At 36.1% G+C, this 12,777-nt stretch overlaps 2 protein-coding genes across 13 annotated transcripts; both read left to right on the top strand.

Moving 5' to 3' along the window:
• The first annotated feature begins 888 nt into the window (after positions 1-888).
• On the top strand, positions 889-8,255 carry LOC141725100 (RNA-binding motif protein 25-like). 12 transcript variants are annotated; one of them, XM_074527496.1, is made up of 9 exons: positions 889-1,367; positions 2,573-2,826; positions 2,947-3,099; positions 3,350-3,776; positions 3,967-4,656; positions 4,729-5,297; positions 6,035-6,834; positions 6,911-7,032; positions 7,598-8,255. In XM_074527496.1, exons 1-7 carry the CDS (start codon positions 983-985, stop codon positions 6,284-6,286), a joined length of 2,730 nt encoding a protein of 909 aa, XP_074383597.1. In that variant the 5' UTR covers positions 889-982; the 3' UTR covers positions 6,287-6,834; positions 6,911-7,032; positions 7,598-8,255. The 12 variants fall into 12 exon arrangements, with proteins under 12 accessions (XP_074383597.1, XP_074383599.1, XP_074383598.1 ...); XM_074527498.1 differs by having other exon boundaries at positions 7,327-8,255; XM_074527497.1 differs by having other exon boundaries at positions 7,322-8,255.
• An 899-nt stretch (positions 8,256-9,154) lies between these two features.
• Positions 9,155-12,332, top strand: LOC141661711 (wall-associated receptor kinase-like 1). Its single transcript, XM_074468713.1, has 8 exons — positions 9,155-9,927; positions 10,052-10,096; positions 10,253-10,363; positions 10,450-10,563; positions 10,711-10,929; positions 11,011-11,126; positions 11,226-11,486; positions 11,595-12,332. The coding sequence occupies exons 1-8, from the start codon at positions 9,240-9,242 to the stop codon at positions 11,802-11,804; spliced, it is 1,764 nt and encodes a 587-aa protein (XP_074324814.1). The 5' UTR covers positions 9,155-9,239; the 3' UTR covers positions 11,805-12,332.
• The last annotated feature ends 445 nt before the right edge of the window (positions 12,333-12,777 follow it).

The raw sequence follows: 12,777 nt of genomic DNA, 5'->3' as shown, positions 1-12,777 counted from the left end.
TAAAAAATATGTTAAAAATATATGAGATATATTTTCAAACTAAAAATGATTAATAAATAAGATAATAATCCATTTATGTACTATGCCTAATTTTATATCTGGAATTCAATCTTTTAAAATTAACTGAACAAATATTCAACTAACTATCCTTTTTTTGACAGAATTCAAGTAATTATCTTTAAAGTTAAATAAAATATTCATTTAGCACACTTACATATTATGTGTATGATAAAAAGCATATGTGACAATATGGTGTAGCGGTAAGAGTTTGTATAGTTAAATGAAATAACTTGAGTTCAATTCTCACAAAACACATTTTTTATATAAATTTTAAAAACAGGGGTAATTTAATCTTTTCAATGAGAATTTTTAATCTCATGAAATTATACCCTTGTTATCCTATTATATATATAGAAGAGATAGATGACAAGTTAATTAAATAATAACAATTCTGAAAAAATATAATTCTAATTAGTTTTTTTGCTAATCAATTTTAATTAAGGGCTTGTTTGGCGGCCAACTTATAAGACACTTATGACTTATAAGCCCGTAACGACAAATATTTGTCGACCCAAATTATAAGCTGAATTTACAACTTATATAGGTTGAATGTTAGTAATGACGCACTTTTTCTCGACTTATTTTGATTTTTCGCTGATTTATTAACCTTAATTTTAAAATTTTTAAATATTAATCTAACTTACAATTTAAGAATTTAGATAATTATATTTAATAATTATTTATTTTAGTTCATTGAAAAGATAAAAATTTATAACTTATAAATAAAATTTTCCAAACACTTATTTAGTTATAACTATTTTTTTTTACACAATCTATATAAATCCAGTCGCAGACTATATTTTTTTACTTGTTACAAACTAACAATGTATATAAACCCAGTCACAGACTAGACCAAACAAAGTGTAAAGATTACAACTTTGCTGATTATACTCTGCAAAACACTACTAGTTTGTGTACATCAATGGCGGAAGAAGCTCCAATCTCTCCTGAAAAGCCCCAAACCCAAGATAATACTACCAATCCCACACAACCCACATCAGATAATCCTAATCCCCAACCGGATCAACCCGACCCATCTCAATTTCCTAACCCTAATTTAACTTTACCCCCTCCCCCACTTCCCTACGCGCCGCCGTCTTTCCGCCCAGCTGCTCCGCCGGTTCCGTTGCCGATGCCGCCGCAGTTTTCTCCCATACCCAATTCCAGTTTTCAGCCTCAGAATCATGGGGTTCAGCCTCCCGGCGTTGGACCCGGATCCGGACCCGGTGGGTTGGTGTATCCACAGCAGATGATGAGGCCAACTTATATGCAGATGCCTAATGGGTACTTGCCCATGCCTCCTCCTGGTGGGTTTTTTCTCTCTTTTATTTTTTATATTTTTATTTATTTATTTATGCTCACAAAAATTATGTGTTATTTCTTGTGTAGTCTGAGTTTAGTTTGGAATGCTTAATATGAAGTTTTAATTGGTCCATAATAATTAAGGAAAATGGTTGTTGTAAAAAACATTGGAATCTCTTAAAAATGGAAACTTTGACATTAGCATGTTTGGTCTTGGCAGATGAATGTGTTCTGTTGCTTTGTTTTGGTTATGTTATGTACTGTATAGTTTTTACGGTGAGAATAAGAAGGTGAGGTGAAGAGGATTTGAGTGGGATTGGGTCCATTTAGGGGTATGTATGACCGGATGTTTTCTCCTACAGTGTCATCTTGATTGATAACGATGAGAAAGGTTTGGAAAGCTCCGACTACCACTATCACTATCAACAACTCTTTTGGGTATGCATGTATTTGCTTGTCTATTGTTTTAATGAGAAAGGATAGATTTTTATTCGTTAGTCTTGGAATTGAATGAATATTTCGTGGTGATTAGCGCAAATATGATCTATTCCCACTTGTTTTGCTAAGAAATACCTGGTTTTGTTCTATGTTCATTTTAGTAGGCTTATATTGTAGTCATAAGGGTACTCCCCTTTAATGGGTTCTCGATTCTTTATTTTCCGGCAGCAGACCAATGCTAGCAACTGACTGCAACTTGCATTTGTATACAAGGTATCACAATCTTTCTAATATCCAGTATTTCTTTTATATGCTAGTACATATGTTCCCATCTCCCAAAGAAAGAGTATAAACAGAAAAAGCTTAATTATTCTTAAGTTTCTGGGTAGAAATAGAATGTTTGTCGTCAATTGCGTCAGTTTTAGTGAGACACAGGGGGTCTCATATTACTGAATTCATATCATTCTATAATGCTGAGAAGGCTACTTTATTGCTTGTGGAACAGAAGGTAAGCTTACTTGCAATCTGGTTTATTTTTCCGATTTTGATGTTCTTCTCTTTGATTTACGTCAGGCTATATGTTCAACTGGTGAGTTTTGTGATGCCTTTGCTGCTATATCAAAATTGGTTGTACTGTGTTATAAGAGCAATTAATTATTCTTCGTATCCATATATGTACTTAAATAACTGTAACATTAAAGCATAATTACTGCACTTCGTTTAAAATCCTGCTCTAATGAACTTGCATAGTATCTGCTTTTCATGTGCGTAGGAATTTCTCGTTATCCTGGTGTGTACCCAGCAATGGTTAGGCCAATTTATCCACCACGACCAGGGGGAATAGTTGGCATCAATCCTGCACTGGTACGCCCTCCTGTTCCCGGTGTACGTGGTCCAGTCATTGCTCCTGTTATTAGACCAGGTGGGATTCCAGGTGTTACACCTGCAGAGAAGCCACAAACAACAGTTTATGTAGGCAAGATAGCATCAACAGTAGACAACGATTTCATCCTCTCTATCTTGCAAGTAAATTATGTTCTTGTCACCTATTTTACTATTTTTCTATTGTGTTATACTATATATTAATTGTAATCAGTCACACAAAGCTTGAGTTTATTATATGTTGACTTCTGTGCACTTGTGAAGCTCTGTGGGCCTGTTAAGAGCTGGAAGCGTCCTCAAGATCCAACGTCGGGGGCTCTGAAAGGCTATGGATTTTGTGAGTTTGATTCTGCTGAGGGCATTCTTCGTGCAATAAGGCTGCTGAGCAAATTAAATATAGATGGACAAGAACTAATGGTATAAGCTTTATATTAACTTCTAAAATTTAAAATTCTTGTTTAGAAATGATGGCTGCTATATATATATGTATATATACATATATAAAGATGTCATTTACAGACTTGAGACTTCTCATTTAGTTTGACCTTCCCTTGTAGTACCTTTAACATGTAGAGTGATCTGCTGCTTTCTACATGCTGATACCCGATTAACTAGATTAATTTATTATCTTTCTGTTATGTAATTGGGTTCCATTTTACCTTTACAGTTAAATTATAATTCAGCAACTAAAGAATTCTTGGAGCGTTATGTCGGGAAGAAAAAGGAAAATATAAAAAATTCTGAAGCAGTTGGGGCTGACGCGGTGCCAGAGACTGAGAAAGCGGGTGGAAGTGCAACAGGTAGTGAGAAAGGTGGTTCCTCAGAATCTACCCAAGTGGAGCCTAAAGAAGAGAATGCTGACAAGAAAGATGAAGACATTACTATATTTGGTCTTGTCACTGATGAAGATAGAGTAGCTGATCAGGAGGCTTTAGAGAAACTTAATGGCATAATAGAAGAAAGGTTGAAGACACATCCATTGCCTCCTCCACCCCCACCTCCACCAATGGCTACTGATGGTTCTGGTATTTCAACTACAGAAGTCCAGGAAGGGTTGAGGGAAGATGACTTAAATGTGAATATAGTGAAAAATGGTAAGTCTTTGTTGTGAAAATACAACTAGGGTTCTTTTGTTGTATTTTATTGAATTGCTAATTTGCTAGATATACTTCGACGAATGATGCTTTTAGGAGTTACTCTGTGGACAATGTCATATAGACATGTTTTAATTACTAATCTTTAATTATAGGAAAGCGTGATTTATTCTTGTTCCTTGTTTTTCAGCTGATGCAACAGAAGTTAAAATTGAGGATGATATGAAAAGTGCAAACAGAACTCCTAATGAGCATGATAAACTGGATGCAAGCTCACCTGACAGGAACAGAAAAAACGATAGGACTAGAGATCGAGATCGAGATGTTAAAAGGGAAAAGGAAAGAGAACTTGAGAAGAACGAAAGAGACAGGGAGCAAGAAAGGGCTAAAAAAGATAGAGAAAGGCAATACAAGACTCGAGAGGATGAGCGTCGATATATGGTTCGTGTCAAGGATTGGGAATCTCGAGAAAAAGATAAAGATCGTTTACGGAAGCAGGAGAGAGAAAGAGAGGAAGAAAGGGCAGAGGAGCGGAAGTATGAAATTATAGATCAAGAGCGTGAAAGTGATGATGGTTATAACAGGAAGCGGAAACACAGAAGTAGCGGGGAGGACAGGAAAAGGAGGCAAAGAGAGAAGGAAGATGACATTGCTGACAGGTTAAAAGAAGAGGAAGAAATTGCAGAGGCCAAGATGAGGGCTGAAGAAGTTCGGAAGAAGCAGAAACAAGAGCAGGAAGAGACTATGAGGCTTTTGTCTGCTTCTGCCACTAAAAAGAGTGAAGAAGCTATTTTACGGTTTGATGAAGCCTCTGCTGAAAGCAAGGAAGAATCCTTTGACATGTTTTCCAATGGAGACTCAGAGCATGAAAACCACATGAGTAGGTTTCGTTTACCTTCCAATTCTGTTGCTAGTTGGTCCATGTTATTTAATCCTTTTTTATATATGACAGCTGATAGAATCCTACAAAATGGAATTGGCGCTGAAACATGTGGAAATTCTGTTGCTGCGGTAGATACACAGCAGAACAGCAATGCTCAAAGCAGAAAGTTGGGCTTTGGTCTTGTAGCATCTGGAAAAAGAACTGCAGTTCCTTCTGTTTTTTCAAAGGAGGAAGATGAAGATGCACAGAAGGATAAAAAGATGCGGCCTCTGGTTCCCATTGATTACTCGAATGATGAACTGCAGGCTGTTCAACACGATCCTTCCGGAGGACCGGCTCATAACTTGGCAGCAGCAGCCGAATTTGCAAAGCGTATTACAGGTGTCAACTCCAAAGAAGAGAAAACTGAAGCTGAGAAAGATAGAATTAGGCGCTCACATGATCATGAGAGTCATCGCACCAAACACGATAGCAGAAAGGAGACTGTTGATCGTGACAAAGATCGGGAACGTGGATCGGATAAAGTAAAAGTACCAGAAAACCGGAAGCTGTTGGATGCAAAGCAATTGATCGATACAATTCCCAAGACAAAAGATGAATTGTTCTCATATGAGATAAATTGGGCCGTTTATGATAAGGTAACCCGAATCTCATCTCTAATGTTAAACTTCAGTGTATATGCTGTATAGGGCATATACTGATCTTTGAATTGTGTTTATTTTAGAATGCCTGAACATACCTGGTTAGAGTTGGATCTAGCTTTTAAATACTACACATGTCTGACAATAAATTTGCAGTTGGTGACTGATTCTTGAGTTCTTTTTAATTTTTTTATAGATGTGACTTTGCACAAGTAATTACAGAAGATTGTTTTTTTACCCCTTCTATAGATCAGTGTTCTTTAGACTGAGGTAGCTGATTATATTATATTGTAGAGAGAAGGGCATATCCCTTCATTATACTTTTGTGTATTTAACTGCTTTTAGCAGCCAGCCTTTAACTTGCTAGTTAGTTTTTGAACTGCAAGGTGAACCTTTATATAATGCAGAAATTTTACCTAAAAAGTAAAACTTCAATTGGTTGTCTGGTATGGGACAGATGAATATGGTATTGGGGTATATCTGATGTGTGAAATAAATATTGTTCACTTGATTTTTATACCCTTGATATTAGTTTTAGTAGTTTAACGAGCTGTAAGAATAAGCAAATATAAACTTTCTAGATGTAAGAAGCAAAACCATGGAACTGTGACTTGTGAGTGTGTTCTTCCATAAATATGTCACTATGTTTCGGCTGAATAGTGGCAAATTGTTTTTTAGTTTATTTCAGCTGTTATTGTTTTTCCAAGTCCCTAACAAAAATTTGTCAACCACAGAATAAACTACATGAGAGGATGAGACCGTGGATCTCTAAGAAGATAACAGAGTTTTTGGGTGAGGAAGAGACCTCACTCGTAAACTACATTGTGTCTACCACTCAGGAACACGTGAATGCATCTGAAGTGCTGGACAGGCTTCAGTCAATCCTGGATGATGAAGCTGAAATGTTTGTGCTGAAGATGTGGAGGATGCTCATATTTGAAATCAAGAAAGTAGAGACCGGGCTTGCTGGGAGGGCCAAGGTTTGATATTATTTGTTGCACAATTGATCATTTAGAAGTTATTTTTTGAAACAATATTATTATCAACACACCCTCTTGAGGATGTAAAACTGTTCTTGAAGCATGTAATATTAGATCTTTTGCCAGATTATGACAATTTTTTTCTTTGGAACAAATGACACATGTTAAGATAGTATCTGTTGCACAATTGATCGTTTAGAAGTTATTTCCGATGTTTCTTAAATTAATTTATAGAAGAAATGTGAGTAAAATTGGTTTGTTACTTGTTGTTCCTTCTGGCTTATTGCCGCTTCTTGATCTGGTAATCTGTGAAATTGAAATATTACATAAAGTTTGGCAGTGCTTTGTGAAAATCTTCTCTTCAGGTAATTAACTATCCTTGTCAAGGTTAGAAAGAACTTTCTACCTTGATGATATTCATTATATACTTGGGCTGTTTTTTGGCTGTATGTAGATCTGCACAAAGTCAGGTGCAGACCGAAGACCGGAATGTTGAGTAATTTTGGATAGTAGTCTAGACCGGTTTTATTTGGTCCAGGACCAAGCCCAGAGCGGTATGTTTTGATTTAATCCGAACTAATATACTTGCGTTGATTTATATGTCCTTACTTAATAGTGGTCTGGTTGAAGTGTCCATATTGCATGAGAAATTGGGAAAGTCTAATAAGTGGCCGAAGATCAACTAAAAAGTACAAGTTGATGGTATTTGATCTAATGGTGGGGAAGGAAAGTGCACTTGCTACCAGCCCCAGGTACAGATTCTGAGCACTAACAAACTTATGTCTGTGTGTAGTAAGCTGAATAAATCGTAATAATTATTGGAGCTTAAGCATTACTTTCCTGCTTCCTGCTACCCTTTTTTAGAATAATGGGGCGCTTAAAAGTGATGGCATCTCTTCACATGACAATGCACAGCCCTTAAATCAAGAATTGTATTCCACTTTCAGTGACCAAGTTAAGTCACTAAGTTGGGTCAAATGTTTAACAGTGTCCATTATCTCAAAATTAACTTTTCACATTTGTATCCATTCACCTGCTTAGGACAGTGGCCGAGTCGGAGGTCAAAAATAGCCATCCACCTCATTTAGTAGAAGCTAAAAGTGGCATTATAAGACCAGCATCATTTATCTGCCGAAAGCCTGGAACCGGATGTATGTAGAAATAAATAGAATGTGGCCTGGGCTGTTTCTTCTGGTTTAGGAACAGAAAAGTTTATTTTATTGATATTTCGAGGATGGGACTGATCCCGTCAAACCCGTTGGCTGATTTTTAGTCTTGTAATACTGGTTCTTGGGGTGACACCAATGTTTCCTCTAGGTACATATTGAAGGGTGGTCCATCTTTTACACGTAATCAATGTCAACGGAAGTTTTTCAGAGATGTACAGACGGAAAATTGCCTTTGATTTTGTTTGGTAGAAGACATGATCTCATTAGGCTGTTTCTGGGCCGGGATTGTTTGTCCAACCAATACAGAGCTATGGTGAATGTGGGACATTTTTTCTTACAATGATTACGGGCCAACACCACCTATAATGATGTTTATGTTCCTAAAAACAATGTCAAGTGATTCTGAAACCTGGAGTAAGATGCACACAGTTGCACTAATTACCTTGACAATCCAGATGTTGATTCTTTAATGCTCAGGAAATGGTGATTTATTGATCCAGACTCTTGTAATGTTGGGGAGTGGAATCCATTCCTTCTATACCTCTCGTTTAGTTCTCTCTTCTGCCTATAGACCTGGGTATGCAGAGACTAGTTCTATTATGGGAATGAAGCACATTTTACACCAAATGAATGTGATCACATTTTATTCATAGAATCGTAATACTTCAGTATTGATTATTTTTTTGGTTCTTGTTTATAGTTTGTCAAATGTAATTTGTCCTTTTAAATTACAAGTTACTCTTTGTTCGCACTTTGCAATTACTGAAACAACTAGATTTGGAAATTGAAATATACCAGCTCTTGTAATTTTAGTAATTCTCTTATTTTCCGGGTTCATCATGTTGACCACCTTCGTTCCTTCCTTTTTGAGGTTAATTTCTGACTTGTGCGTATCATTATACTGTAATATCCATAAATTTAATATGGCATTGAGAAAACTCCAATTTGGAAGAGATCAAGCTTTGTATTCTGTAGTGTCCACTAAGCTGTATAATATTTTACCATTATGTAACATCATATTATATAATTAATTTGGACATGTTACAATGCCAATATTTAATGTTTTAGTACTTGATCGCCAGTAAACAAAACTTTTCTGTTCATCCATGTCTGGTTGTCATTTGTCATGAGAGCATAAAATCACCACACTTTTTTTTAACTCTTTCTTATTCCTCTTGACTTTGCCATCCATCTCCGGCAGTGGTCGTTATCATATTAGTTGTGATATTAGTAGAAAAACTTGCAAGATTTTATGGGGTGCCAAATTCCTGGTTTCTCTTTTTGTAAAACTAAGACTTTATATAACTATATCTATATTTGATAAAATTTAAGTACTCAAACACATTTTTCTCGGTTACAATTAGAACACCAGGCAGCAGAGCGTATTCACTAGATTACAATGTTATGGAATACTTCCGTCTTTTGATAGAAAACTCCTAACTTTCGGTTTCAAAGTTTTTTTTAGTACATATGTAAACCTAATATTGAAAAGAAGAATAGGGATATGGCAAGTAAATCCAAGGGATATAATATAATATGAATGTAAAACTGGCAATTTCTTTACTTGGTTTTAGCTTTTATATTTGAGAAACCTATGCACAAGTGATGAATTTTTCTTCTTGGCCTTTCACATATATACACTGCATGTAGTTTAAAGGTTAAATGATCATTCTAGTCTTCTTAGAATAGAAGGCAGATTCAAAAATATTATACTCCAGTTATGGCAAAAATCAGAATAATCCCATCTCATTCTACAAATAAATCATAGAGAACTTTACTCCTCTTAATCCATGGCTACATCTTTGTTGTTTTCTACGTCCTTCTTTCCACTTCATTACCAAAAACCATATTCATATCTCATCCTCATCTTTTCTTTCTTCACCGTCACTCAATTTGCTCTCTCCCAAACTAACTGTGTTCTTGACATTCAATATCCTCCATCTGATAAAAACCCAACCTGTAAAGGAGGTGGCAGGGATGGTTTTTTCAATAACAGCTGTTGTGAATCAACAGTTAATGGATTTATATATGCACTAGCAAAGAAAGCAAATAAAACTGGAAAAATATTTCTGTCTTTATCGGAGCAACAGAAATGTTTAACTTCAATGAAAGGAATTGATCGAGATGTTTACAGCTGTGGCCTTGAGAAGCTAACCAGTGGAGGAGGTGGTTGCTCTGACTATTCCGTTGCAGATGTTGCGATTATCCTGGGAAATGATCTGGGAAAGCTTGGTCGAGATTGTGAGGTTTTGGATTCGGATGATAACTCAAACTCTACATGTGGTGCATGTTCGAACAGGTTGGAAGAGATCAGAGTGTCAGGCAATAAAAGTAAGGCTGAAACAGATGTATGTAAGTTTGCAGCGTTAATCACATTAACAAGTCAGAGGGTAGATGATGTTAAATGGGTTCAGGCATTGTATCAGTGCCTTGATCAGGGAAGCCTCGCTTTAGGTGATCACGGAAACCTGGCTTTAGGTAAAATGTTAGTTAAGCAAACTTGCATCAGAGAAAGTACTGTTGGGATATTTCGTTTCCCATGTCAAAACACTACTTTATTATCATTTTCATTGCTAAAATCATTTCTGTGGTTTATGAACAGATGACAAGGGACTCCCGAACAAAAAGCATAAAAAGTTTGTGCCAGGTACATCAATTCTAGAAGACCAGATCAGTAATACATGACCTGTGATCTTTTGCCGAACTTCTAATTTTCAAGAGTCCCACTTGCAATTTTAATATTCTTATTTATGTCAGAGTTCTATTCTCAATTTCTTATATTCTTGATGGTTTGTGGATGCAGGTCTTTGGATCATAGTTGGAATAATAGTCGGAATCACGATAATTGTAACTGTTGCACTATGGACATGGTTTAGAAAAATAAAGAAAAGAAAACTTCCAGTTGGGAAAGATGGTAACGTTATGTTATTAATAATCTTCAGTAACATCCACTATACTTTACATTGGTTAAATTTTTGTCTTCCTTGTTCTGAATGACAGCATTCGAGGATTCAGTATCTGAACATTCCAGCTGTAATCAAATATCCATCAAGGATGTTTATTCTGCGACAAACAATCTCAATGCCTTAAATTTTATTGGTCAAGGGATAGCTGGTGAGAACTCTGTCACTGGAGCTAGATAAACAATTTATTTCTTAAAAAATATTAAAGCCTACTGTTGAATTAGCCAAACCATGAAATTGTGAACCACCCTTTGACATGGAACTTTGAATTTATTGTAAGTTTGTTACCTTGTGACAGGGAAGGTGTATAAGGGCATACTGTCCGATGGACAACATGTTGCAGTTAAGCACATAATCAATGATGGACAGATGGAAACGTTTGTCCGAGAAGTTACAAGTCTATCTCATGTCAGGCATCCAAATCTTGTAGAAATATTAGGTCATTGCAAAGGAGAGGAAGAAGGATTTCTCATTTACGAACTATGCCACAAAGGAAACCTCTCAGAGTGGCTATTTGGTACATTAGCATCTGTTTCATGAACCGAAGGTATCTTATAACCTTTTCTAGACATCTAATGATCTTGTGATCATAATGTAGGTAAAGACAAAACCCTGTCCTGGATTCGAAGACTTGAGATTGCAATTGATTGTGCTAGAGGTCTATGGTTTCTCCACACATATCCTGGAGGCTGCATTGTACACCGTGATATAAAAGTATATAATTCAGTCCTGAAGTCTTGTTTCATCACTATATGTTCTATATTCATTTCAGTTTCATGATCTGGTATCTTATTCTCTCTTAAACTTTGGCAGCCAACAAATATTCTTCTTTGTTCTAACTACCAAGGAAAACTTTCTGATTTTGGATTATCCAAAGTTATTGCGGTGGATAAATCTTATGTGAGCTCCGAAGTCAGAGGAACATTTGGTTATGTGGATCCTGAGTACAGGATGAACCACCGTGTTAATTCTTCAGGTGATGTTTACAGTTTTGGAATAGTTATTCTACAGCTTATCTCCGGACAAAGGGTTATCAATCTGGATGCTAACAAACCTATGCCCTTGAATAAAATGGTAAGTGGTCAAATTCTTGCGTTATATTTAGGATATACAAAAATTTATTTGTGAGGTAAATGTTCTACTGTCCCTCAGTACTCATCTTTTCCTCTCTCTATTTACTAGGCTAGATTGCTTACCAGGGGAGGAAATATTATAGACTTTGCAGATCCCAAACTTAATGGTAAGTTCTCGGAAGAAGCCTTTGAATTCGTACTCAAGCTGGCCTTGACATGCACTGGTATCAAGCAGCAAAGGCCTTCCATGGAGCAAGTGTTTGGAAATCTCGAAAAAGCTCTTAAAATGTCTTTGCGAGACAAGTCTGACATGCCCTAATTCGGCGTTTCGCACTGAATTAGTAATCAAAGTTGAAGCTTTATGCAACAAGAGAAGCTCAAACAGCCTTCCACATCTAGGTGTATATTGAATTAAAAGATATACTTCTACAATGAACATATTGTATGTAATTATGTAAATCCATTGGGGAAGGTCTTTAGATGTTCATAAAAAAATTATACGTTTTTATTGTCAGGAATAAGTGAAATTTTATTACGATGATCATTTTAATTGTAGCATACGATTTGTTGTGAGAGTAAAATGGTACAACTTTTTGGAGGAAATTGCTGAAATAACGGGAAGCACGCCTGGATTTAGGCCTAATTGACGGCCTATTCGTGACAGCTGTATACGCCCGACTCGCCGGAATCTGGTGGCGAGCAAGGCTGTGTTTGGACTGAATTTGCAAGGTTCCCGAGATGTGGTGACTGAATAATTCCTACTCAGTCATAGACGTACTCGAGAGATCTCACGGAATGCTTCTACTCAATTATTAGTAGAGAAACGTGTATGTGTGTAAACCCGCAAATGGCCTACATATCCTATATTTATAGGAATCAAGTCATATTATTCCCAGTGAACTAACAATGAGATTTACATAAGAGGGGTTGAATGTAAATCTCAAAACTTTTTCAAGTTTTGAGCAGTTTCTAAGGCTAAGTGTTTTAGTGAATAAATGTGTGTGAATTGCTTGAATCTAATACAAACAGATATATATTCAAACACAAATGTAAAGAACACAAAGAACTTAAAAACTTTTCTGGTGGATTTGTTGTTCCACCAGAGATGTGTTATTTCAGAAAATCTGTGATTCAAAGAATTAAATCACAGTTGCGTCCTAGTACAAACTAGATGATTTTCTCTCTGGATTTTTCTAAACAGCTCTGGAAAATTCACGCTCTAATTACTAGCTGCTACTTGGTTTATATATCACCAAGTTTACAGGTGAAGACAAAACTGTAAAATACAATTA

This window comes from Apium graveolens, chromosome 5 (assembly GCF_009905375.1).
Source record: "Apium graveolens cultivar Ventura chromosome 5, ASM990537v1, whole genome shotgun sequence".
Lineage (NCBI taxonomy): Eukaryota > Viridiplantae > Streptophyta > Magnoliopsida > Apiales > Apiaceae > Apium > Apium graveolens.
This window is presented reverse-complemented; position numbering and strand designations above follow the sequence as displayed.